This window comes from Eublepharis macularius, chromosome 1 (assembly GCF_028583425.1).
Source record: "Eublepharis macularius isolate TG4126 chromosome 1, MPM_Emac_v1.0, whole genome shotgun sequence".
NCBI classification, from domain to species: Eukaryota; Metazoa; Chordata; class Lepidosauria; order Squamata; family Eublepharidae; genus Eublepharis; species Eublepharis macularius.
Window position 1 is genome coordinate 80218634 of NC_072790.1, and position 27466 is coordinate 80246099.

General features: G+C 49.2%; 1 protein-coding gene across 1 annotated transcript in view; it reads right to left on the reverse strand.

Moving 5' to 3' along the window:
- The window catches only part of TBX18 (T-box transcription factor 18), a 30898-nt gene extending 27668 nt beyond the window's left edge, over positions 1–3230 (reverse strand). Inside the window, exons 1-2 of the mRNA XM_054978551.1 lie at positions 2728–3230; positions 440–635 (exon numbers count right to left, since the gene is read on the reverse strand). Coding sequence (XP_054834526.1) covers positions 440–635; positions 2728–3001 — 470 coding nt within the window. The 5' untranslated portion in view covers positions 3002–3230. The remainder of the gene's footprint in view (positions 1–439; positions 636–2727) is intronic.
- Between the last annotated feature and the right edge of the window lie 24236 nt (positions 3231–27466).

A 27466-nucleotide genomic window follows, 5' to 3' on the forward strand; every position in this document is an offset into this window, starting at 1 on the left:
GGGGCTTGTTCTACAAAACAGAACACACAGATTTACACTCCAGGATCAGTATTAATGAGAATGGCTTAGAGTTACACTGATCTCACCACAAAGCGATTACCTTGAAACGAAATGTAAATCAGTTGAGTGGCTTTCCAATTCTTGCCAGCGTGTAAACACCCTTTTTGGAAACTACCACTAAAGTACGTGTTATGCGTTTTTAAAAAAAAATACGATTTGCAAAATCAAGTGGACCAATTTGACTGGATTTGTTTGCACCCAGGTCATAACGCCTATTAAGAATAGGGTATCAACTGGCAGTCGTCAGCATTGCTGTATTGGCGCTATTCCCTTCCTTCTGGAAGGCACTGAGCTCTACGTTCAGATTTGAATTCTGGTCATTTCCTCAATACATGTGCATTTTTTGCAGCCGAGGCCGATGACCTCCCCCACCCCTTACCTTCCCGCCTTGGTAATGATCATCTCCGTGCCGATCTCGTGGAAGCGCTTCCAGAGCTCTGCGCCCTGCAGGTCCACCCGTGGTACTTGTGGGGCAAGCAGAGGAGAAGCGGGCCTCGAACTCGCCGCCTTGGCAGGGCCTCCGGGTGACAGCGGGGGTGATGCGGCCCTCAAGAAACTCTCTTCGCAGCCGCCTGCTGGGGGGAGTCGAAAGGAAGAGAGCGCGTCACGCCAAGAGACAGCCCCCGAGGCGCCAAGTCCCGGGCCAGGCGGCGCGCCTGCCGCCATCTTTGGTCTCTGAAGTAGGCGAAGCCTCCGGCCTGCTGAGCAATCAAAGGCGCCTGTCGGGGCGGTGGCGGCGGGGGTCTTCCCCTCCCCCTCCACGCGCACGTGCCTTCTGAGCCTTCCCACCTTTTGGCGCGCCTCGAGTTCTTCACGCCTCAGCATCATCAGATACAGAAAAAACACAAGCGGGTGGCTGGGCACGAGCACCTATTTGCTAGGCAGGAGGCGAGAGTGGGTCCCCCTCAGGGAAGGGCCATTTGATCGCCAAATGGCGGGCATGAAGGGCCCGGAGTAGAGAACAGCTCGAGAGTGCCAAGCCCAGTGCAAAAGACGAGGCAGTGTGTGGACTCTCGCGAAGGGAGGCTTGAAGAAAGGCAGTCCTGGGCGCGAACCCCCTTCGCATTGGAGAAGCCCTGTGGAAATCCTACTCGCCTAGTAGCTCGCCTCCCAGCCATTTAAAATTTATAGCCCAGCTTTTTAGGGTATCTCAGCCCTGAAAAGGCCCGTATTTTACAAACTTCGTCTTTTTAATAAAATAAACAAGTTTTACGTCGATTTGGGGCTGGTTTGGGTTACTGATAAGGAGCAATCCAAAGAAAGTGAAGCGTGCCTAAATTCTATGAAAAACCACGCGATTTAAGCATTAGGTCGTGTGTTCGCTTACGCCATCGTAGGCTTCCTTCGTCTTCTATAGGTGGGTTGACCCTAATAAACTTTTAAAGTAGAGAAGTATGGTGGTTTCAAGACATGTTAAAAATAAATAACTTCACTGGAGTTTAGTCTAAGTAAATGCGCCTTGGAAAACGACCTTTACTGCAATCTATTTCCGTCTAAACCAATCTCTAAACTATGATCAGTCTCTTTCCTTCTTTTTATGGGGTGAGATTAGCAAAAAAGCAATCCCAGAAGGAATATATATGGCAGTTACTACATAATATTTCATAGATTCATCTGTATATTACTGTATGCCACGTGGTTGAAGATTTAATAACACATGCAGCTCCCTCTTTTTAACATAATGTTTTTATTTCAAGCAATTAAAACTTAAATATATTTAAAATAAATATTACGGGGAAAGGACAGGTTAAACCATATAATTCATTACCATAGTTCAGTCATAATCCATCTTCTACCTAAATGGGGCATTTAAGAAAGAAGCCTCTCTCCATATTATTATTATTAATAATAAAAAGACTTCTCAAAAAGTGTTCCCACAAGTATCAAAGTAATAGCTAATACTAAAAAAACTGGCGTGAAAGTTGCCCCCATTAAAGGAATTGTTAATGCAATTAGGGAGAAGAAGGGTTTAAAATAAGTGTATGAGGCCAAGCGGGATTTAGAAATACCAGGAAAGTTCAGTTTAAGCGCACCTCAATGCCTCTCCAATCCGTGGGAAAGGAACCCAGCATAGATTTAGGTTCGGGTTGCAACTTGCAATGAATTTAAACAGGCCTCGCTTCTGTTGGATCGGTCCACATAGCAAGGATAGCAGAATATCACAGGAAGGCTTTGAAAGCAAGGGGGCGGCTGGTGCGGTTGGGGATATACACTCTGGAAAAGAAGGAACCGAGCAAAACTGACTGTCCCCGGAAGCCAAACGCTTTCAAGAGAACCAGTCCGGGGAAAGAACTGGTAGCCCGGTGCATCGCCAGCACCCCCAGACAAAAAGCAAGGGGGGCGTCGATCCAGCAGAAGTTTCAAAGTAATTTACTGCTAATGCCCAAAGTCTTGTTTCAAGACTCAAACCTCGGGATCGGCCGCGACTGCTGCCCGGAAGAGGCAACTTCGGCCGGGGGTTTGAACGCGACTGCTGCTGCGGGAAAGAGCGCGAAAGGTGGCCTCGGCGGGTGCCGTTTCCCGGGCCAGGGCAGCGGTGCCCGCGTCAAGGAGAGGGGGCGGGAGGGGGGAGGCAGCCGAGAGCCACGGACGGGAGGGGGGAGGCAGCCCGGGGCCACGGACGGATCCCTTGGGGGCTGGGCTGCCCAAGGCGAGCGAGCCACTCACCGAGAGGCAGAGCCCGGGCGCCGCAGCTCCGCTCGCCGTCGGCCGCGGTGCCTTCGCCGTCCACTCCTTCGCCGGAGCTGCGCTCGCAGCCGCTGCTGCAGCCCTCCTCGGCCGGCGCCTCTTCGCCGCCCGCGGCCGCCTGCTTCCGTCGCTTCTGCGGCTGCTGCTGTTGCTGCTGCTGCTGCTTCTCGGCTCCGATGAGCGCCTCCACCGAGAAGGCATGCGCCTTGAGGCTCAGCATGGGGCAAGGCGACGCTCTCCTCTTCTCGGCCATGCTCGGGCCGGCGGGCTCGGAGCCCTCCTCTGCCTCCTTCCAGGCCGCGCCGAGATCGCCGCCGCCGCCGCCGCCGCCGCCGCCGCCGCCTAGTCCTCCTCTCCTCTCCTCCGGCTTTCACATCCGACTTGCAGCGACCCGAGAGGGGCTGGAGCGCGGCTTTCTCCCGCAGTTCCTCTCGCGCTCCTTTCCCGAGCCCCGACGACTCCCGGTTGCAAAAGAAGCGCTTCTTCTCTCCCCCGCCGCCGCCTCCTCTGCTCCTGCGAGCTCTGCCTCGTCTGAGGGGCCAAACAGCTCTGACATGGGTAACAAACGCTCTGCGGACACAAATTAGGGCTTGTAATTGAAATTTGTTGCCTTGATCTGTCAGCACTTCCAGGCAGGAGACCGGTGGGAAGAACTGGCTCATTAGTGTCAATAAAGTGACTGGACGGGGCGGAGCCCGGCTGGGAAGAACGGTGTCAATCAAGAAGAGACCCCGGCCAATCGGAAGGCAAGGATTTCTCCCCCCCCCCAAGCTGGGTGCTTCTTTGGAAGGTCCTAAAAGTGCGTGGGAAGGGGGGAAAGAGCCCAAGGGGTGTTTGTCGCCCTCACTTCCTATGGCGGCCCAAACCCCCTTCCCTTCCTCGCTCCAAGCGAAGGTCTTTTACATCTGTAAAATGGGAGTAACAGCGACCAACCTCTACGGGCTATTGCAAGAAACATAATGTCTGCCTACAGTAGCCGTTCTAAGCGGTGCCCTCCACCACATCCCAAACAAACACCGAATCAAGATAATTACAAATAATTATGATTTTGTTTTCTTCCTCAGTGGGGAAAAGTCCCTCTAACAATGTCTCTCCCCTTTTCAGTAAATAAAATGCCCCTGGATTGATCGATCCGTTATGTAATAATCCAAGTAGAATAAGAGATTCCTATCAAACATTCAACTGGGTCGGAAGTTCCATTATGTTTACAACTGCACAGCTTACTAAGACATAGATCACAATGTACTAGGAAATTCTCTTACGCGCACTCTCAACCTCCCTAAAAAGAAGGGTTCCTGAGCCAAAGTACTTAGCATAGCATTACTGTCTTCCCGAATAGGGCTTGCAGGAGCACTTCCGATGGGAACAGGTCCCACATGTCCTGCAGTCTTACTTTCAGAGTTTGCCAGCGCAATCCTAAAGCCACTTTCCTGGCCTGGGAGTAAGCCCCACTGAATAGATCGGGTCGAGGTGTTTAGGAATACTTCTATAGTGAGGGTCTGGACATCAAAAAGCCAACTTGGGCACAATGCCAGCCACGGCCCTACTCTAACACTCCCTTTAAAAGCATTTGCGGGTTGAAAAAGTTAATAATCCCGTTCATCAGCCAATATATGGACTACACGTATACAAACAATAGGGGACGTCCATGTCGACCGACTTCTCATCCATAAGCACCTTTCTTTGCAGACATAATTTCCCAAAAGGTCGCTTTTAAATCACCGGAACTAAATACTTTGTCGAAACTAAATTGTATGCCTGGTTGTATTTGTCAAAATTTTATCCCTTACATTTACATACATTGTCTTTATCGAGAGATTGTAATTTTATTTTCATCATTTGATTAATGTATTCACCCTTTCACTAAAGACAATCGTTCAGATGCACGCCCACCGTCTTCCCTCTTCGGAATATTTTCCTTTCAGTTACAAAAATATAACAACAGGCGCGCTTTCGTCTCTGTAGTGGCTGTCTTTAAATTCACGTTTTTCTGCGAAAACTGCTTCTTCGGCACCAGTTATATAGTGCTGGAAATGAAACTTACTGATTGGAATTTACACACACACACCCCTATGTGATTATAATATCACAGTAACAAACTAAAAATAAATCAAATGAGATAGCATAGCTGACCTTATCCTAGTAACAATCATATAATAACTGTGATCGGGTCACAATAAGCCTTTTAGAAATGTAGTATTCCTCTGAACTAGGTATACTGTTGTAGATTTGGAAGCAGATATCCACCGCAAGCTGCTTACTGTAGGCAGACTATTCCAATCCTCGTTACTTTTATAAGGCTGCCTTTGATCAACTAGACTCCAGAACGCGATCCTGGTGTCCTTTACACTAAGCAAGAGACCGAGATGCTGGCCCGAGCATCGTTCTAAGCATAGGGACGTGCAGTTCACATTCCGCCCCGTTGAAGTGAATAGAATACTCTGGGTGCAGTTTAACAGCGCCGTCCGAAACAAACAAGAACTGAATTATGCGGTTTTTAGGATTCGCTGCCATAGTTATCCTCCTTTCTCTTTTCCAAACGTGAAACTAACAAACTCGGTTTAAAAATAAATGGAGTTCCTTCTGGAAAGTGTTCATTTTCTTATAGAAGGAATTCCTGTTTGCCTTTTAGCCCACTTTTAAGCAATAGCAGAGGCACTGTTTCCCGTCTGCACTGTAGTGAGAATCTCTCTCTCTCTCTCTCGTGTTCCTTTTTATAGCAAAATTCGAAGCAGTGAGCAGTAAGGAATGTTTTTTTAAAAAAAATGAGTTTGGGATTCTGGAAAAAATGATACATCTTTGGAGACTATGCAACGTAATGATTAGGAACGTTCTGAAGATGGAATTTAACATGTCACCAAAATGTAAATCCATCTGTAGCCGCAGTGACTTGAGTGAGAAAGGTCAGAATTTACGAGAGAAAGAGAATCTGGAAGATCAAAAGATCTGGAGGTAGATTGCTTTTGCCTTTCTTTTCAAGCAACGTTTTCACTTGCCTGTTTTAACACATAATCCTAAACACGCGCGTCGTGAAGTAAGGGCCACTGATTTCCATGCCCTTTATTCCAAGTAACCTTGTAGACAGAAAAAGCAAGCGCTACTGACCCTGGGCAAGTCCAGAGTTAATTTCTCTCTTCCTCTTCTACAAGAAATGACAGACAGACAGACAGACAGAGACATTTCACTATGAACTTCCCTGAGTTAAGGCTCAGTGGTTCAGAGGGGACAGCCCGACTGACTGCCGACCCCAATCTCTCTCTTTCTCTTAATCTTGGAAACAAAGCCTTTGACTGGCGGGTGTACAATTTAATGAAATTGACAGGTTTCCATTTTAGTTCAGATATTGGATTTCCCTAGGCTGCGCTTTAAATCGCTCGCCAGGCCTTAGCACCGGCAAGTCTATCTTTTTTTTTCACCCAGCCGAACTCAAAATAAGGTCCCTGCAGCACCATCAGGCTTATTCCTATGTAGCCCTCCTCTCTGAAGAAACAAAGGAGAAAGTGGCTGCGGAGGTGATTTACCGCGCTGTGCTATGTATTTTTACTGCCAATTCGGCCGGTTTACTCCCATTAAATGCCCACACATTTACTGCCAGAGACTTCAGCCAGCCAGCCAGCCAGCCATGTTCCTGATCCGTTCCATGGTAGTACTGGAGGGGAAAAGGTGGTTTAGGCTGCAATCCTGAGCTCACTTAACCGGGGACTGAGCCACACTGCTTTCACTGGGCACTTCGCTTTCATTTCAGTGTCCTGGTCTTTGGTCTTCTATATAAGTTGGCCTGTTTACATTGACTCCCACGATCCAAGGTATTGATGTTGACCTTGGAAGCCCTCTATGGTTTGGGAGCTACATACCTAAAGGACCACCTACTTCCTAATGAACTTAACCTACCACTGAGGTGGGAGGCCCTGCTGTGGAAATCTGGGAGAGGGCCTTCCCTTCCGGGTGGTGCCACCCAAACTCTGGAACCCTCTCCCTACGGAAATTCTCTTGCCCCCCCCCCCCAGTGTTGCCATCTTCCACCAGCAGGTGAAGCCTTTTTTTGTTTCATTCTGTATTTCCTCAGTGATCCCTTCTCCCTGCCCAATATTTTGTAGCTTTTTATGCTGTTGTAGGTATTTTAGCTCTTAAATGGTTTTAGTTGTTTAACTGTTTTGGTTGGCTTTAATTGTTTATAAGATGTGGTTTTATTATGTATATTTTAATTTGTTAGCCACCTTGGTGGGTGATTATGAGGGCAGAAAGATGAGGTAGGAGTTTTGTAAAATTAATAAAGCATGAACTTTATTTTATATAACCCCTTTTTTTGTCCTCAAAGCAGCTTACAGTTTTCCTCTCCTCCATTTTATCCTTACAGTAGATTAGGCTGAGAGTGTGCGACTGGCCCAAGGTCACCCAACAAGCTTTCATGACGGAGTGGAGATTCCCAGATCCTACTTTGACTCTAACTACTGGCTCTGGAATGACTGAGCCCTATTTTGTTGTAGTTTGCTTCAGTTCTTTTTATGTGCTAATTGTAATGGCCATTAGCCCTAAACAATAACTATTACTACTACTACTATACCACCACCACCACCACGAACATAACTCCTCACAATCCCAGAAGTCAACCCCAAAGGCATGGAATTGGCTTGTCTGGGCCCTTTGGCACCTCTCATATTTGGTAAGAGTGGTCCAGTTCTTTTTTCGTCTGCACTGTGTCAAAATGCATCGGGATTGTAGAGTGCCGGCGCTTTCATCGCCAGTGCCGTCATCGATGATGTTATAGGCCCAGCCCTTTTCTTCTTTTTTTTGCACAAGCTATGAATCGATTTATGGCTGGAATGCTGGATCAATCTATTTCCAGCTCATTGGGGCATCGATCCTACACTGAATTTAAAAAAAATTAAAGGGTGGAAAGCAAAATGGAGAGAGGAGGAATGGAATGGACGGGGAGGGAGTGGCTGAATAGACAACAGTGGCCAATCACAATGAAGTGGGCTCGCAGAGGGTGGGGTGGGGGCAGAAGCCAGCTAAAAGATGGGATAAAGAGCATGCAGGGAGAAAAAGCAGACTGTCAAAGGGATTTTGAAGTCGGGCATAAGCCCCGGAAAAGCCTCATAATAGCCAGAGTGACTACTCATGGTGGCAAATTGTGTGCAGATGGTCACCAAAAATGCTGCAGTATGGGAATTGAACCGGTGAAACTGGCAGGTGCAGAAGGGGTTTCAGTCGGCTTAAGCCAGTGTACATCATATAGAGTGATCGCACTTTCCCTAGTGACCCCAACACAGTTCAGTTCGCAACTCACTGGGCCCTAAAAGTATTGGATGTACGCCTCAGAAGATGGAGCGTTTCAGCCCAAGTATTTCATTTCCTGAGATTTCCACCCAACAGTTCAGACTTCAAGTGTATAACCCGAACGATTTTCTTACAGGATCTGATCTTGACCCTTCGTTTGTTTCTTCAACAATTGGTACCCTCCACGAGGATAGGTAGCTGGGTAGCCGTGTTAATCCGCAGCAGAACAGCAGGATTTTCGCCCACTAGCACCTTGGAGACCAACAAGATTTTCAGGGTGTAAGCCTTCGAAAGTCAGAGCTCGTGTCTGAAGAAGGGAGCTCTGACTCTCTAAAGCTTACACCCTGAAAATGTAGTTCGTCTTTAAGGTGCCGCTGGACGAAAATCCCGCAATTGATGGCCCCGTACTCTAATTAAAGAATTCGGTAAATACATTCAACTAAAGTAAGTTCAGCCTAAACCAGTTGGAGGTCCCCAAATAAATAAATGTGCTTGGGATAGGGATAGGAAATGTGGCGCGTCCGGATGCTGTGTTGGTAAGTCTCAGCCAAACAACTCTGCGTAGGAATCGGGTGGAAAGCTTTTTGTTTGCGAACTGATTTCCCAATCAGCGGGACCCTCCTTCAAATAAATATGTGTGATCTAAATACTGGCATAAAATTCTCAAATCAAAGCTTATCTCCAAATAACATGATTATTCCTTTGTGGGGGGAAATTAAAATATTCCCTTTAAGAAGGGAGCAGAGGTCCCAGGTTTCCTTGTGCTCTTAAGCTATATATTACAAGCCAGTTTAAATGATAAGGAGCTGATAGGGCATACTACGTAGCACCATCCAGTTTGCTTTGAGCAGAGGAGTGCGTGCCCCCAAAACGATTTAAAACACAGATCAGTCGCTTTTCAGTTCGCTTAACTAGTCCCAGGCGCTAAAAAGTTGGTGCTTTTTGACTTGTCCGGAAAGCACCTCGAAAACCGGTATCTCCTTTTTTTTTCTTCTTCCCGAGGTGTAAGTGTGGCCCTAAGCCGCGCCAGACTGTCATCTGGCCCCCCGACGTGCCTCCCAAGGCACCCCTCCTTCCCCCCTGAGGGCTTTGCGGCTGCTCTTTTAGTCCACCTCCTCCTCGTCTGTTCACAAAGCGCTCATAAAAACCCCTTCAATCAAAATGGGACTTCAAAGGTCGTGCTGCCGATCCAGAAGTATTCCAGATCAAAACTGAAAGGGGGCTGTGGAGATTGGGGTGAGGGGGAGGCTATTTCACGCGGCAGACGGCTTCCCCTCCGATCTCTGCGCTCCAGCGCCCTTCTTTGGGACTATCAAAAAGAGTCCAGTAGCACCTTTAAGACTAACCAATTTTTAGACTAACCAATTTTTAGACTTTAAGACTAGCCAATTCTTAAAGGTGCTACTGGACTCTTTTTGATTTTGCCACTACAGACTAACATGGCTAACTCCTCTGGATCTTCGGGACTAGACTCAGCATTAACTCCCGCGGAGTTCCAGGGCGCATTAATGGGCGCAGTAGAAGCGCAGCTTTCTTTGGGTGACCCGATGTTGCCCGTTATGTGTAGGTTACGCTTAATGAGTTGGATGCTCTAGAATACTTTATTGGGAATGAGCCCCATGAGGAAAAGGGGACCTCATTCTGAGCTGACCACTGTAGGATGCTCCCCGTGACTCCCTTCCACCAAGCCTTCCTTCAACCAAGAAAGACTTTTCTCTACCGAAGGAATCCTTTCTCCCTTGAAGGAAAACTTAGCAAAGGAGAGTCAGAGGATCCAGTCCCGTGGAAACCCATGGAATCCACTCACTTCTCCTGCCATGCCAGACACCGGCATCGTTTCTTGCCTTCTGGTTCTGCCTGAGCTGCGCCGAGCTTTGCCTGCGAATAAGTCCCACTGAGATCTTTAGACCGCCTTGGTCAGTGACGCCCATCAACAAATCATTGCAAAGAACAGCAGCCTCGCGGGTTTCAATGGCGGCCGGAGGAGCGTCGCCCGGCCTGAAGATACATTTGTCTCCCCTTCGTTTCAACGGACCTGAGATCGACAGAACTTGCTTCCAAGGCAAGGTGTCTGCGTCTGAAGAAGGGAAGGGCGCGCTTAGGACGAGCCCCTCCTTCTCTCCCCCCGCCCCCAACTTAAGTCTTATTTTCGAAGTGGTTTGCTTTGCATTCACCGGCGTTGGCGGCACGAACAGCTCAATGCGGGATGTGCTCCCCCCTCCCAGACATTCTCGCCCGCTTCTTCTCATCGGCTAGTGCCGGACTCGATCGGCTGGGCAGCAATTTGGCCTCCTACTGAGCACGTGAAAGACTGGCGCGCAGCACAAGGGAACCAAAGGACTCCCGATCAGTTCCTGCCACGCCGGTGTAAACTGAGTCAGCGCCCTCGATTTGCTCCTTCCTGGCCTGTATAACTGAAGGGAAGGGGAGGCAATTGCCTCCGCAAGGAAAATGTACGATTCCTTCTCATCTCTTCGAACAACTGGCTCTTCCTACACTTTTAGTCAAAGCAAATGGGAATGGCCTTCGCCGAAAAACGGCTGGCCTCCTGAGGGTTCCCAACGGGAGCATTTCCTTTGGGATGGTCAGGTTTGCGATTCTGGATCCTTACACTTCCGAAGAGAGGTGTCGTCTGGATCGTCTTTCTTACACGGCTCCAGTCCCTGCGCTAAGCAGCGCCGTAGGAAAATGGGTCTTGGCCGTCTGCAAAGATGTCCTTTTATTGATTAAACCAAAGGCTTCAGACATCCCTTTAAAGGGGGAGACCCACAGGACTGTCGTGAGATTTAGGATGGGAGTGAAGCGCTTTAAGCCCAGCCGCCAGAGGCCTCCTCGCCATCGCCCATTGGCCTGGCCCTTGAAACCCCCAGGCGCCCCTGGCCTGAGGCTCCCCGGTGATCTGGACTAAGCTGCCCCGGCTGTGCCACTCTGGGCACGACTCCAGAGCCTTGGAGCGCCTGGCCAGCTTCCAGGAGCACCGAGAGCTCCTGCCAGCCAACGGGAGGTTCGTTCACTGCGGGCCCTTTCAAGCCAAGCCCGGCTCAGCATCAGGCGTGTGGGGGGGGGGGGATGACGCGAACTCCGTGGGACTTTGCCCCCCACCATCCACAATCACATTAGAGCAAACCGGATTTCGGTGGGTGTGGGCGGCACTGCACAGCTCGCCGAAAGCCCAGAGTTTTAGTGAATCCTCGGGTCCTTCCTAGCAAGAACCATAGGGCATTGATCCCAACGGGACTTACTTCCCCGGGACTCGGGCAGAGGCTCCGGCTAGGGGAAATGAGACCTGAGCCGGAGTGCCGAGAGTTTCCCGATAGATCTGCGTCTGAGCGCCCCCCCCCCACTCCACAATTTGATCTGAGTGTCAGGATGAAGTCCAGCCGCTCAGCTGCTGCTGCCTGCCCTAGGCCTGGGAAGGGACTGTACTTCCCCAAATGCGAGTTTGGTATAGTGGTTACCCCCAAACAACGAGGTGCCGCCTGGAAAGAGACCAAACGGGCTCTCCCCAGGAAGGCCAGGGGAGCAACTGCGGTCGTGCCTTCTAGGCAGTGGGAGCGCGCCCTTCCCGAGCGAGAGCGCAGGACTCTAATCTGGAGAACCAGGTTTGATTCCCCCCTCCTCCTCTTGAAGCCAGCTGGGTCGGTCAGGGCTCTCCGGAGCTCTCTCAGCCCCACCCACCTCATAGGATGTTTTGTTGTGGGGATAATAATAACATACTTTGTAAACAGCTCTGAGTGGGCATTAAGTTGTCCTGAAGAGCAGTACATAAAGCGAAAGTTGTTGTTATTCTCTAACGAGTTCTGCCGAATTCGGAAGCAAACGAATGAAGGCCTGGGTGCGTCTCAGTGCCTAGAGCCCAGCTGAATTCCATTCGAAGGTTACATAATTCCATCCCGCCCGAATTTCGCATGGTTCCGTTTCGCAGCCGACGTCCAGATCCCTGCTGACTAGAAGGCCCAGAAAACTCGAAAAACACGTTGCTTCCGGAAGGGCGAACGAAGCCGTGGGAAAGGAAGAAGGGAGCAGAGAGCGCGAAGGCAGGGCGCGCAGAAGGGGCTGCCAACCCGACGGTCTCCCTCGAAACGGAGGCCTTAGCCGTGCCGGGCACCTGCCGGCCCAAAGGAACCTTTGCCTGCTGAAATAAATGGGGCTGAAGCGCGTGTCTGCCTTCTGCACACGCCCAGAGACACCCGGACAGCATTTCCCAGGCTCCAGGACGAGGCCTGTCATCCCAGACCGGCTGATCCTCTCTCCTAGCGAGCCCCCCCCCTTAACACTGGCGCGCCGGCGCAGAGGATGCAAGGCCCTTTGTGTCAGTCCCATCTGCTCCTGCACCGATCGCTCTTCCTCAGAGACTTTGACTGGTTGCCCAGGGACCCCCGCCCACCTCCCGGGGCTTCCTTCCCAGGCAACCTGCCCACCCACGTGCGACTGGCGATCCGAATGGGACTCGCCTGGGCGCCCTTCCCTCCCCCAAACAACGAGGTACCGCCTGGAAAGAGACCAAACGGGCCGTCTCCAGGAAGGCCACGGGGGCAACTGCAGCCGTGCCTTCTAGGCAGTGGGAGCGCGCCCTTCCCGAGCGAGGGCCGCGCGGGGAGTCTCAGCGCCTGAAGCGCGGGCCCGCCCAGATCTGTTCACGCGGAGCTTGCTGCTCGCTGGGCATGCGCCGCAAATCGTCCGTGGGGATCCTCGCCTTCCGGAAAGTGAAGTGGAGGCTGCGAGGGCGCGCCTCCGCCTGGCTCAAGGGAAGTCGCCTTGCAGGTGTTGTGTCCCTAGAGTCAAGGTCACTATAAACCCTGTTAGGTGAGCTCCGAAAATACTCTCAATTGAATAGGCCGTCATCACACTACCACCACCACCTGACTTTGTCACAGTCCTCCAGATAGTTTGGGCTGGAATTTCTGGTCCCGCCCTACTCAACTTTTACCCAAGAGTCAAGGAGTCAGTGCAGTGTGGCCTTAGTATGTGGCATGTTCCAAGTAGTGTGACTGCTGTTAATTGTTATCGCCTAGGCGTTGAGTTAGTCCTTTTGGAACCGTGCTCTTATCACTACTGGAATCAACCTTGCACTATTCCTATTCCTGGAGATAGATCAAGATGGGTAGCCCTATATTAGTCTCTGTAGCAGTAGAAAAGAGCAAGAGTCCAGTAGCACCTAGAAGACTAACAAAAGTTGTTGTGGAGTATGAGCTTTCCCGAGCCACAGTTACTTCTTCAGATACAACTACTGGACTCTTGCTCTTTTCTACTATCACTATCACTATCAGTATCACTATTGCCACCGCGATTGGGGCTCACCTCCTCCTACCTGGTAACTGTTAAGTTTTCTATTGTTTTTTGGAAGAATCCTTCTGAACGGGAGAAAAGCCCTTTCTGCCGCCTGCGTTCAGGACTGGCTTCCCATCCCCTGAAATGCGTGGAGGTCCCGAGTCAGCGGGCGAGCCGAGGAATGGCCCTCGGGCGTTTCTCTCCTCACGCACGGACTGGAAGGCCGCGAAATCAAGCCCAAGGCCCAGAGGCAGGTCAAGGACGAACAAGGTTTATTGCCGCCCAACATGGGCGCCCCGAGTCAGAGCGGACTTCTTCAGAGGCTCAGGCTGGGCACATTTAGCCCCTTGAGCATAGCCGGCTTATTTCTGCGCGGGCACCGAGAGGCTTGAGCAGCCACGGAACCGAACGAGTCCAGGAGGTGAAAAGGAAGAGCGACTCAACCTGCTCGGGGTTCGGGCAGGATCTTAAAAGCTCCCTTTTCTGGCCGGGAGCGGGTGGAAGCCTCGGCCCATGCCGCCGGCTCCTTCCCCACTGCCCAGGTAGTAAAAGGCCGGCCGGCCGGCCGCCACTCGGGCGCTGGAGCTCCCCGCAGGAGCGGTTGAAAGCTGGGCAGGCGTCGGGAGCGCCTGCCTGGACCCCCACCCCGCCCCGCTGCGGCAAGGCGGCTCTCGGATTACACCCGATACTCTCCAAGACGCTCTACCTACTCCAGCCGTCCGAGGCGGGGAGGGGGGGGGGGATGAATCATGGAGCCAAGAAACATATTGCATATTGCATATGAAAGTCCATATGAAAGTTATAAATTTCGTTTTTAGAGTAACTATTGTAAACGCGTTTTTTATAGGCTTCGCAGTGTGTATGACATCTGTAATGTTAATTTTTGCAATATACCTTCCTTGAAAGATACCTGGGTTTGCGGGAGCCCCGGGGGGACACCGAAGGCTGCAAAGCCAGGGGAGACCGAGGGAGGGAAACGAACCAGCCGAAGGGTCTGTGCTTAAGCCTAGGGCAGCCTGAGCCCCGTCGTTTGCCCCACAGCTGCGGCCTCTGTGCGCCACCGAAGGGCTCCGAAGGCCTCCGCAGAAGTTGGGCAGACCAGCGCCAGAGCGTCGCTGCTTCTGTGCTGAGCGCCGAAGGAGAAACGGAACCCTTTCGGAGCGAGTCCCAAACAACGAAGCACCCCCAAGTGTCCAAACGTGACCGTAACCTTCACGGAATATCGTGGGATCCCCCGCAGTAGGAAATAGGATCGCGCTGCTCCAGCCCGGCTTATTTTAATGCGAGAGATCTGAACGGATTCCGGGGCCGTTCGCTTTGCACCCACGGATCGGGTCCCGCGCCCGGCTTTGCACGGCGGGTCGCAGACGCAACCGCCTCTACCTTCCCGGGGCTCCTGCTTAGCCTCCAGCGAAGTCCCCCGCCTTGGGCGGAAGTCCCCGGAGGCTGAGGGAGGTGGAAGGAGCGTCTGGAAGCGGAACGTGTGCCGACAACTGGTTGGAAAGCCTGCCTGGTCAACAGCAAGGCCCGTCTCTTCGGCCCAGCGGCACCTCCCTTTCTGCACCCTGTCAGGACACAGCTCTGAGATTTAAGCCGCTTTACAGAAGGGCATCCACAGTTAGAGGAAGCGAATTATCCACCAACATGAAAACGATGCCATACCTTAATCCCTCTTTAAGGATCCAGAGGAGTTAGCCGTGTTAGTCGAAAGCTTATGCTACAATAAAATTGGTTAGTCCTAAAGGTGCTACTGGCCTCTTTAAGGAGTGTTTTATGTAACATTATTCACAAGAATATAATATTCCAAAAAGAGGGGTCTGCAGAGATAGAACCCGTGTCCTAACTTGCAAGGTTAGCAACAGTGAAACGAGGACTCGGAGAAGAATGCTCATTTTTAATGACTAAGACGGAAGTGGGGTAAGGAATAGACATTTCGGGACAAAACTCGCTCCAGAAAGTGTGAGCATGAAAGGAAGGGCAGGAGTTGTAGTCGGGAGGCGCCTGGGACCCTGGGAACCGGCCTGGATCGCGCCCAAAGGCTTCGGGCTTGCGGGGCGCCTGAGGATTGCAACCCGACCGTTCTGTGCCAGCGGGCAGCAAAGGGAGGCGGGCACCGGAGGCTCCGACTGGGCCAGATCGAGGAAAGGATCGGGCCGGGGCGGCGCGGGCGGCCCTGCAAGAGCGGAGCCGGTCGCGCTCTGCCTGCCGGTCGGGGGAGGCTCGCACCTGGCGCGCAGGTGTGCGCGCGCCGGCCTGCTGCGCATCGGCTTGCTTGGCCGCCGGGGAAGGGGGTTTCTTCCAAGCAGGCGGGCTCCGTCGAAGGGTCGCTGCGGCTGGAACTGTGCGGCTGTCGAGCGAAGCGGCAGGAGCGACGCCCGGCCTCCATCCCGCTCCAGCTCGCGCAGGAGCTTAAGCCAGGACTCGCGGCAAGGGGAGCGCCTGTTCCGTCCCGTGGCAGGGCCATCCTCCCACTCAGCGGGGATCCTCAGGCGAGACGGAGCGGAGGGCAGATGGGGCGAACCCTCTTCGCGGCTCGAGCGAGGGAACGGGCTTCTTCACCCCCAGGCAAGACACGCCTCTCTCTCGCCCCTCGTTGCCGCCTCTGGCCCGGCAACCCCAGCCTCGGCTCGCGGAACTTGCTCTGGGGCCTCGCGGTGCCTGGCAGGGGAGGGGGGCAGCAAAAGGGAGGGGGGGCAGCGTTCCTAAAACGACTTTATTCTTTCGTTTGCAAAATATCCGCTCTTTGCCAGTCCGTCTTGACATCGTGTGTGTGTGTGAGAGAGAGAGACAGAGAGAAATTCGATCTACCTGGGGATGTGCGCGCGCGTCTAAAACCAGCTGAGAAGTCGAACAATATCCAGATTGCCTCAAAGGCTGTGCGAGTAAGAGCGAGTGGCCGGCTTTTTATTTTTTGAAAGAAACCTGGGAAGACCTGCCTATGCCCTCCCTTCCACTTCGAGAAGAACCTCCCCTCCCCAAGGCTCGGGCTAGCTGGTGCCGCTGTGCGCACTCTGCCCCTCAACGTTGCTCCTCAGTTTGGAGAAGCGTCGGAACAACCAGCTCCGTAGACCGGAGGCGAAACACCTTTGCTTGGAACCCATCCCCATCGTTTCCCAAGCAATCGACTCCCGTGCAAAGCAAGCCTAAATGTATTCTGTAATGATTTCAGTGCAACGATTCCAGTTGCATTCCGGCTGCGATTCTGTGCGCACTTACTTGCGAGTAAGCCTCACTGAACGTCGCGGAGCTCCTTTAAAATGCATAGGACCCGGATGCAGCTAACCCTTAACTCAAAATAAATGCCATTAAGAGGAAGGAAGTTTAGTGTCAAAGAAACCGGTGTCGGGTCCGGTTATGTTTTCTGTTCACCCCCCAAAAGTTTCTGCTTTGGTGAAATTATGCGAACGACCCTAAATATATTTCGGGTTGGAAGAGGGGAGACGGGGGAGCAGAAGCTGCAGCGCCTGGCCCCTCGCCATTGGCTGCGGATCACTGACACAAAACAGCAAATATATTATTTAGCGTTGGTTTTAAATGCCTCTAAATGCGTTTTGATGGGGAGTAAACAGACCCACTAACCGAACCATTTCGAAGGAAATGTATAGCGGAGCATTCACCCCGAGGCCGAAGTCGGATGGATCCCTTTCTGGCTTCACTATTCCTGCCTTTGAAAGGGATGGTGCAAGAAATGATCTTAAGGCCCGGCAGCCCTTCACGCACGCGCTGAGCTCAGAAATTCCTCTGAACTCTGGCACGGAACCGCGCCACACCGAGTTCCTCCTATTCTGTTCACACACCACTTGGGAAAACCGGATCATGACCCGTGTGTTAGGCTTGAAACTACACGTGTGGCTGCGCTTGTCTCTGAACGATTCTGAACGATTGCGACCCACTGGAGTCCGCCCTAAGGCTGAAATCCCGGAGACACATTTCCGCCCCATCCCGCGCCAGCTGCCCTGCCTCCCCTCCTCCGACTGGGACCCGAAATATATTTGGGGTCGTTCGCACCGCTTCTCCAACCCAGAAGCTGGACGGATGTTACTTCTGGGCAAATAAGGCCGCAATCCTGTAATGCAAAGTACATGCAGAGGATCATGGCTGCCAGTTTCAGTTCTACACACCCTGTAATAAATAGTATTGAAGCTAACCGTATTTGCGTTGCATGAATCCACTTATGTTCCGCGAGTTTGCGTTTTTTAAACAAGCAGGATCCCCCAGAGCGGATCGGCAATTTGGACAATGACCGTAAAGATTAGTGGCTTGGCGAACAAAGTTTTTAATTTTTTTTTTAAAAAAACCAAGACCTCCGGCTCCCCCAAGCTCCTAGACACACGTTTTCTCTCCCCGCTTTTTTACTTCACTTATGCCTCGCCTTTCTCCGCAAGGGGGACCCAAAGCGGTTTACATCGTTCTCCTCTCTTCCATTACACCCTCACAACAACCCTGTGAGGTAGGTTAGGCTACGAGTACTGGGGGCCCAAGGCAGAGCAGGACTCGAACATGTGTCTCCCAGGTCCTAGTCTGGCACTCCAGCCACCACACTGAAATGGCGTCTGAGCACGCAGAGAACATTTCGCTCCCGTGGCCCATTTCAACTATGTCAGCCTCGCAAACCCCCTTAAGCCGCGTGAGGCTGTCCTTCAGCCGCGGTCTCGGGCTTAACATCTTGCCTGAGCCGCGGCTCTTTCGAGCCGTAAAATCGCGGCAGGACCCTGCCCTCCCATACACACAAACCTCAGGCCAAACCCACAAGACAAAAAACGGGATCTGCCAAAGTTCGCTAAGCATAAGCCCTATAATTTGTTTTCAGTACGGAGGCTGGAATCTCTGAGGGAAAATGCCTCTGAGCATGTGGATCTTCTCTTGACCACACAACTGTATCTAATCCCCCCCCCAACATAGCACGATGTGGCCCAACTGTCACACAGGCCTAGACGACACCCCCCCCCCCAGCAAAGCCTGGCTTCCCTGGCCAGCAAACTTACAATCAGAGAATAGTTCCCACTAACGAAATGCACACACCCTGGCTGCACCCCCCCCCACACACACACTCAAAGGTGAAGGTGCGGCTTCTCTTTGTTGGGTTTCTGGGTCTCCCTCCCCCAGACTTAACTTTGCCTGGAGGGCTGGAGCCAGCGGCCTGAAGATGGAGCTGCTTCAGGGGCTTCTTGTATCTGTCCGTCTGTCCACGTTATGTACAGCCCGCCTTTCTCACTGAGACTCAAGGCGGATTACATAATAATGGCAGAGTAAAAGTCAATAGGAACCCAATAAACCCAATTCCCCCCTGGACAAAACACCCGGCTGGTTCGCTTTCTCCCTGCCTGTACAAGCCAGCCTCTTCCCGGTCTTTGTAAGATGCTCGGTCCGCCTGCTTGCGCCAGAGAGGCGGGTGTGGTTCACCGATGCTGGCCTGCCTGATGCCCCTGCCCCAAAGAATGGTGCCTTGGGGCTACTTCTTGGTCGGAGCCTTGGCTGGTAGCCGAGGGAAAGGGTGGCGAGGCCCTCGCACCGTCTCTCTGACCTGTTTTTCATGCTAGGCTCGAACCTTTACAAAACGGGCCCACCGGCATTGCCTCCCGCCTGTCTTTCGGGCTTGCAGTGGAGCGTCGCTGTTCCAGTTGGGGGGGGGGCGCAATTTACAGTCCTTGAAAACCAGCGGAGATTTGAATCTAAATTCTGTATGCCCTTAAAAATCTTTATCTTTTAAAATATGTCTCCCAAATACTACGCTTCGCTTCCGGTTTCGGTTTTCAGACTCAGCTTTGTTCCAATTCCGTCTATAGACAAAGCGATACTTGTTTATTTATTGAGAACATTTCATATGAGGCCTCTCCAGGAAACCCACTCCAGGCGGCTCACAAAGGCGTATATGATAAACATTCTAAAACACCATGCATTCATTAAAATTAAAAAAACGACCACAGTCCCAGCCATTAAAAAACCCATTTAACAACCAAACATCAAAGAAAACAGCCTCATCTTAGCATAAAATATATTTCGAAAAATCGCTGCTTACACTTCTGTGTCAAGGGGGCTAAAGGCTGCGATCCTGCAGCTGGGCAGTCAGTTCCACGGAAATCACTTTCAAGGCACCAGGGCTAGGATCGGGAGGGAAAAGAGCGACAGCGCCTCACCCTGAGCTCCAGATCACATTACGTGGAAGGAGGAAGACTCAAGGCTGCCGATGGGATGTCTGATGAGTAGAGGAAGTGGGAGCTCAGGAGGAAATCGCTTGGCTTTCAACGGATCTCAGCGGGACGCTTTTCCTAAATCGTACCCATTAAGCTTCAGATGAGATAACTGAGCCCGAGTTTTATATCGGCCAGGAGCTGGCAACAGTTTACTAAAAAAAAAGTCCGCCCCCCCCCTATATATATATATGTTACATTGTGTGATTGCATATACTTTCAAACACACACGTTCGCAGGAGGAACCTTCCGCCATCTGGTCGACAGCCTCCAAGAGCCAAAGCAGATTTTTTCAGCATGCAGCAAACGTTTGGCATTCTCCCTCCCCGCCTCTCAATCTGGGTACAAGAGCACAGTCTGATTTTTCTTATCATCTGCAAGAAAGGATTTTTTTTAAAGCTTTCCAAAATCAAATTCCTTTGCCAGACCGACAGACTTCGAAGCGGTCAGAGCAGTGCCCATCCTTTCCCCGGAGCTCAGCACCCGACGACTTCTCTTCGGGGGTGCTGGAAAGAATATCGAGTGGGCTGGCTTGGCATGGGCTTGGCATAATAAATTCGGCGATTTAAAGAATGTATTGGCGTTATCGGAGAGGAGACTGTCTATTTTAAAAGGCTTTCTGAACATTGTGAATTTCCCGGGACTGAGTCGCAAAGCCCTTCTCTGATTTGTTTGCTTGACAAGTGCGAAGGACTTTCCAGAACGGCGAGTGCGAAGTCGACATCGCTTCGGAGGCCGTCTGTTATTCCCCTGCTGTTCAAATGAGTGTTGGTTATTGCGCAGGAGGAGAAGCGGAGAATGCAGACGGCGCGGGCGATCTGGCAGCCCCGCGTAAAAGGGTTAGGAGAAGCACACTGCAGGCACAGCGGGCTTAAGCCGGACACGATCTCGCCACCGATTCCCCACTGCAAGAGTTCCCCCCTCCCCAGTCCCCAAGCAGTTGGGCGGGCATTTCTCGTTTCCTGCCGAATGTCTTCTTTCCCAAATAGCCACCTGTGGGGCTAGGAACTTGCCCCATGGACGCCTGGGCAGAGCGCCTCCCTCCCTTGACTGCTGGGTCCTGTTAACCAAACCGCAGAGCTTTGCCTCTCTCTAGACTTTTCTTAGCCTTACGAGGAGCGCTGGATCTTGTAGGAAATTAAGGAAGCACTGGAGATGGAGGAGATAAGAGCAAAGGGTGAGGGGCAGGCCAAGGGAAAGTTCAGGCCAGGATTACTAAAACTGGACCCTCCATATTCAAGGGAAATGTTTCTTGGATTTACAAGATGCAGAAACAAACAGCAGGGCTGTCCCCATCGAGTCCTGGCCAGAAGTTACCCAGAGGAACGTGGCTAGCCACAGCTGGAGATCAGCAGCTGGACTGAGTTGACCCTTAGTCCAAACCCAAACTCTCATGTTCTTCTGTCCATATACTGTTCATATTAGTGCTTCCCTCTGGGTTGGTCTACCTGTCATCCTTTGCGCAGGACCAGTGTGGCACTACAGTGCACAGTTAGCACAGAAAGATGCACCCTTGTTTGCCAGGCCCTGCATGAAACACAGGGGACTTTGCAAGCATGGGGTTGCTGTGTCCATTAGGATAAATTAGGAAGCATGTTGGTGCAGATACTGCATATACACATCAGAGCGTACAAGAGATCTAAACACAAGTACACCTGATAGCCACTAATGTTCAGGCACGCTCCAGGCAAATCATCCAGAACGGAAATTTGTTTAAATTGTTTGCGCTTGAAACTTTGGAGGGGGGGGGGGAGGCTGTGTTGATTCATGGAAGGCAGAGCATTTACACTCCTGCCTCTGCCCATTTGGACTGGCAAATGGTTCTACAGCTGCATAAACGAATGTGCCAACACTACCCTTGTAAGTTTAACAGGCAAAAAGTGACGGGGACTCACAGCCTGCCTGCAAATATACCCCACGGTGCATAATGACACATCTGCTTTCAGAAACTCTGCCCACAGAATCCTGGGAAAGCCCCAAGACATCACCTATCAAGCTGTGACATTTTAATATACTAAATAGCAATTTAAAGTCATTTTAAAAGGTGTCTTGGATTTATTAGTTAGTTTTCTCTCCATTTCTGCATTCTGAACAGTTGGACTTGTCGTAAGTAAAGCACCTGGCTTTATGGGTACAAGAAAAAAACAGCAACCCGCCCCAATAAAAGTCTCCCCTCCATTTCTTGAACACGCAGAATGTACAGAACACACAGAGTGGTGTGGAATAAAGATTTTATTAGCACTCATGTGGGATAAACTGCATAATTCACTCATGGTTTTGCCACTTTTAAGTAATGGAGCCATCCTAAAACTTATTAAATCTTTATAACTGGCCCACTGTGTATTACACACACAGTATCTACGCAGCGCAAAGAGGCAGGAAGGCTTACTAAAGAATCATCATTTGCCACTCTTTCACAGGTGCTATAGCTGACAGGTGTGCTTCTGGTGCCCCCAAACGTGATGATGCCCAGCTAGATTTCATGCCATTAGGGATGGCCAGGATCAGTGCGGCAATGCTGTTTCAGTGTTGTGTCTGAGTTCCCACTGGTGTCCTCCAGGAAGCCACAACTGAGATATGATGGATCTCTTTGGTTGCAGGGTCCCTTTTTGTGACCTTTATTGATTCTGTTGGAACTAGGCTTGTGTACATGAATTGCATCATGGCAGCTCTACTGGAACACTGACCCTGAATGACAGAATTTTCAAGAAGCCAGAGGCAGCATAAGACTTTTCAGGACTGAACTCAGCAGACTTGTGAATCCAGTGGGTACATTTATACTATAAACATGACAGTCCTTCCCATAGAACTCTGTGAGGAGGGCTAGAGACCTCAACAAACTACAGTTCCCAGGATTCTTGGGAGAAGCCATAAAACTCTTACAACTTTTTTAGTGTAAATATACCCAATGTCAAATTTAGTAGGCAAGTGGGAAGGACCAGTGAGCAGGCTGGTGACCCTGAAGATTCAACCAGTAAGATCAGTCCACAATTTGCCAGATAATGAGCTAGCAATGAAAAGGAAGTGAGGCCTTGTGAAGTACTACTACCTGTGCATATAGCCCTGTTCATATCTCACAGTGAATGCACGTACATTTGTTCATAAGAAAAAGCCAACGCACGTTCATTTATAAAGAAACCAGAGACTTAGTAAGTGTGGGGTTTAAATCACACATTGAGCTGTACGTGTGCTGAATATAACACGAGAAATACTCAACGCACACACAAAATCAAGTCTGTGCTCTTGTGTACAAGGATGTACCTGCATTCCTTGTCACTTGTGCGTCAGCTGATAGTGGCAGCTGTTGGAGACTGAAGTGCAGTTCCCTTTCTGGCCTCTGAAGGCAGTAGCACCAGGCAGAGGCCCCAGAGAGTAGGGCTGATTGGTTGGCTCAGTCTTCCGAGACCTGTAGTGCCTGACAGACCTAACAGGAAGTAGTGGAAGCTCAGGCAGGAACTTTGGCTCTGCGGCGACACTGTGCAAGCGTCTTAATGGAATCATTTACATTTTCTCCCCCTCCCTGCCCCAGCACAAAGATGCCAAAGTGTAGTATGCATTACACAGCTTGTATTTCTCTCTCCACAGGCACATTGACATTGATGGAAGTTATGCACATGTTTGAAGAGGAGAAAGGAGCCTTAGATCGTTTCCTGATCAGAGTTTACATAAGATCAAAGGAAGTCTAATAGAATTAAAGAAGAGCCAGATGGCACTTTGTTTACGTTCCCTAAGACAGTGCATGAGAATAGGAAAAGAAAATTTGGCAGCATTTAATGGGCATCAAAGCAAGCAAATCGCCTTCCAAGATGCAAATGTTGACTCCTTCCCTGTCTTTAGAAGTAGACCATGGGTTGGATGCAGAGCTGAAGAAGGTTTTTTTTTTTTTACTATGAAATATAAGGACTGTTTCTCTTCTTGTAAAAATAATGAGTTTCTTTAGGACCAGGCAGTGCTATAGGTTTGCTTTTAAAGCATCGAAATATGTGGGTTCCTCTCCCCTTTATGACCACTGTGTAATCTAAGCTTCCAGTGGAAGAAATATTGTATAATGAAGGCCAGGGAGTCTTTGATCCTTGCTGTGAACATTTTTGTGATGTTTTGACATAAAGGACACAGGATGCTTCATGAGGGCTTTTTTGTTTCTTGTATAAAAGGACCGTTTCTGAGTCCTTAGAGGATCTAAAGATTATTGGCCTCGTTATCATCAGCCCATCATTGTTGACGGTTGCACATGTGTTGAATCAGATTATAAATGGAGGAAGATTACACTGTTCATGTCCACCTTCTGCATTAACCCCACTAACCTTTTCCTATTCTGTTGTCAGAATATGCAGGCAAATCATGTTAGATTACTTGTCATCGCTTTAGTTCATGTTGATTATAACAGGCTCTATGAAACCTCATAAGCTTAAGGAATTTCAGCAAAACGATTTTCCACTAACCTAACAGTATCGCTACAATGATTGTCACTTTTTAACTGAATCTAAACCTAAATCTATTGTGGGAAATCACAATAGCACAGAAATACTGACATCAAAATAGCCTTAGCTACTCTTCATCAGTATCCTTGCAACTGCAATGTTGGCCCTAACTCCTGGGACAATTCTCTGTTTTATGATAGATAGAAATATCAGGCTGGAAAACATTCCTTGAAAATTGCCCCATGTGGTATGTCTGCTAGTCTGATTTCCTATAGAATTTTTTTGGGAGGGGAGAGCCTACTTACTAATCAAAGTTCATCCATTAATGGGCATGTTCACATGAAACCATTCTTCCTTCTACTTATAAGATGACAAATTAGCAATTATTTTGGATTTCCACTGATATATTTGTCCTGCATTGACATTATATTAATCCATGCATGTGTGTTATGTTAATTTAAGTACTTTCGGCCACTGCAGCCATTTAATACTACGATGTGCTATGTTTTAATGGTTGAGTCGACCAGCTGTCCATGACAGCATTTTTTGATCCACAACATCCCTGGTTAGGCTAAAAAAAGGGAACTGACACATTAATCCATCTCAGTCTCTCAATTCATAACAAAATAAAGGTAATAACCTCAGTTTTATTCATTTAGATCTGACATTTGAGCTGTATTACTACCCTTGCCTTTGTGTACTATGTATATGTGTATAAAAATTAAGTTACAGAATCAGGTTTGGTTTTTCCAAAGCCACAAATATTACTTTATGTTACTTTGCCAAGAACACTTTCTGTTGCTTACATGTATCTATTTAACTAATATGGAGGTTGAAAATTAAATAATCTCTCCTCAGAGTGACTCCAGCCCCTCTCCACGAAGAAATATTCTTTCTTGTTGCAAGTCTGCATGTTGGGAGGGTTAATTTTTCTTTTTTTTTCTTTGCATCCATAATAATTGCATCTGTCATAGCTGCAGCTATGCCGCTTCCAAGTACAATACACTTGCATAACATTGTGGAAACTATCCATGCATAAGATAGATACATTCATAAGATACATTCATAAGAACCAATTAGCCAACTGAAACCTTCAAAGGACTAAGAGAAGATAATATTCCAGGAAGGATACAGTGAAGGCACATAATGGGAAGAAGTGCTGTAGCGAATGATGACTGTAATCATCCATGCAGAACGGAAGCTTCAAAAGCTTGCCTGCAGATTCTGGGCTTCTATTGTTTATGGGAAGCATCAAACTGTTTATATTTCCATTATTAAGACAGCAAAAGCAATGAACATATGGTCCAGACCTGTCTTCTAATTTATTGTAGAAACGGAAAGTCCCTTCTACAATGGACCACTTCTGATTTCTGATTCCTAAACCGGACTTTAACTTCTGATTTCCAGCGTTCTGTTGTGTGGAGAGTACAAAGCATACTGCCTTGGGAAAGAAAACAGTATACCATTAGAAAAGGCTACACATTCCTGTCTATGGTACAAAGTGAATGAATAAAAATGGCCTCAATTGCCTTACAACCTCTGTCCCTTCAGATAATATTTATTGATAAATGTTAGCCACCTTGAGTTTGTTGATGGAAAAGGAGGGAGACAATTTTAATAAATTAAATAAATAATGGCCAGGTTGTAATTTGAACCAGGGACTTCTCAACTAATTATTTTTGTTCTATGCCATCAGTTCTTTCTTTTCTGTGAGAAGATGGACTAGAACACACATCTTCCAGACAGCAGCTCTATCGATTGGGTTACAATGGCCTTTCCCCCCTCAACCTCAAGTCTTGACTATGAGTTTTGGCAATGTCATCCCCTGACTTTTCATTACTTAAAAATGTTCAAATTACTAGGGGGAAGGGGGAAAAAAACTCTGTTTGCCTTTCAATATTTCTGTCCAGAGTTAGAAATATGTAGCACTTTCATCATCCCCCAGCTTTCAGTTAGTGGCTATAGCTAGCAAGGTCTCAAGGGGGAAGTTTTAAAGGCCGCTATTATGCTGGATAAACTACTAAAACACTAGCCTTCTAGGCCAAAGCCCATTAAACTGAAGGAAAAAACAACGTTCCAATGGCCTTTTGCCTACTCCCAGAAATTTAATTGAATCTGAAGTAGACTTTCAGAGTTAAAGACCCACAGCACAAGATTCATTATTTGACATAATGATGTCAAAATGAGTTGGCCAGTTGGTGCAGCCAAGGTGATAAAAGAGCACACTAGTTAGCCAAGGGGTGGTCAGATACCTCAGGTGAAACTGTGGATGGCACTCCATTGGGCATCAGGAAAGGGGGGCCTGGATCTGAGGAAGAATGTTGTTTCCAAAGGGCCATGCCTTATGTAATTCTGCTTGCACAAGCGAGAACAGGGCGACGGGAGTTATGCCATTTATTGCAAAACCTTTGAAAATATAGTTTTCAAAACATTTATGCAACAAAAAAGTTATTTCTCACACATCTACTCAGCACTGTATGTAAAAGAAGAAATATGAGGCCAAACCCTAGCTTGCCATCAATTAGCAGACCGCAGTTGGATTAACAACAGTGCTGAATGGAATTGCAATTAAGATCATAATGCCTGGATTCCTGCATGATTGTCTTATAGCACCTCGCACAGAAATGAGCCTGCTCTGTCAGGAAGGCACCAAAGTCTGGATTTTGAGATGAAAGGTTGGATTCCATGGATCATTTTCACTGACAGAAGGGGGGCAGTTTTCACAAATTTCACAAAGGTCTTCCTTTCCATGGAAGACCTCCACCTACCTCCACATGCTCTTCCCTATCCCTCAGGAGCAGGATTTCAGGGGGCCTTTTGGGCTCTAGAAGGAGGGGGTATATGGAGAGGAAATGGATAGGTCTTCCATCAGTCAAGCCATGTTATGTTTTAATATAGCCCAGCCTTATCATCATAAATTCTAGTGATCAACAGTAGAGGATCACTGGCAGTGGTTGACTGCATGCCCTACTTCCAGCCAAAGAATAAACTATGCTTAAATATGTGTGAACTCTACTTATGTATGTATGAATGCTGCTTATGTATGTTTATGGACTGGTTATCATGTTAGTTTATTGCCATAATATGTGTATTATGGCCATAGTGAGCCAGTTTTTTGAGTGACTCATTCATTACACAGATAGAAGAAGTTCAAAGTAGGGGGTCACTTCAACCGGACTTTGCCAGTGGTCTGTGCTCATCATGAACAATTAGATGGTCTGGAGTAGGAAGTGCATCAAGAGCAAACAGTCCAAATTGTAACACACCTATTTGGTTGAGCTATTTTAGGAGAGAATGTATGTGTATGACAGTGGAATATATTCCGTAGTATTCAAATACCCTAGAGCAGTGTTCTGAAACTGGGGTCTGTGAGGATATTCTAGTGGGTCTGCAAGTCTTTTCAGAGGACCCAGGCTAGCTCGCTGATATGAATTCTCACTTGGAAGTAAATTCCACGGAACATTGCTGGTTCACAAATGCATTTCTCGCTTGAGGAATCAGTGAACTGACTCCAGTGAAAAGTAAGGCATAAGGGGTGGTATGTAAGTTTCGGTG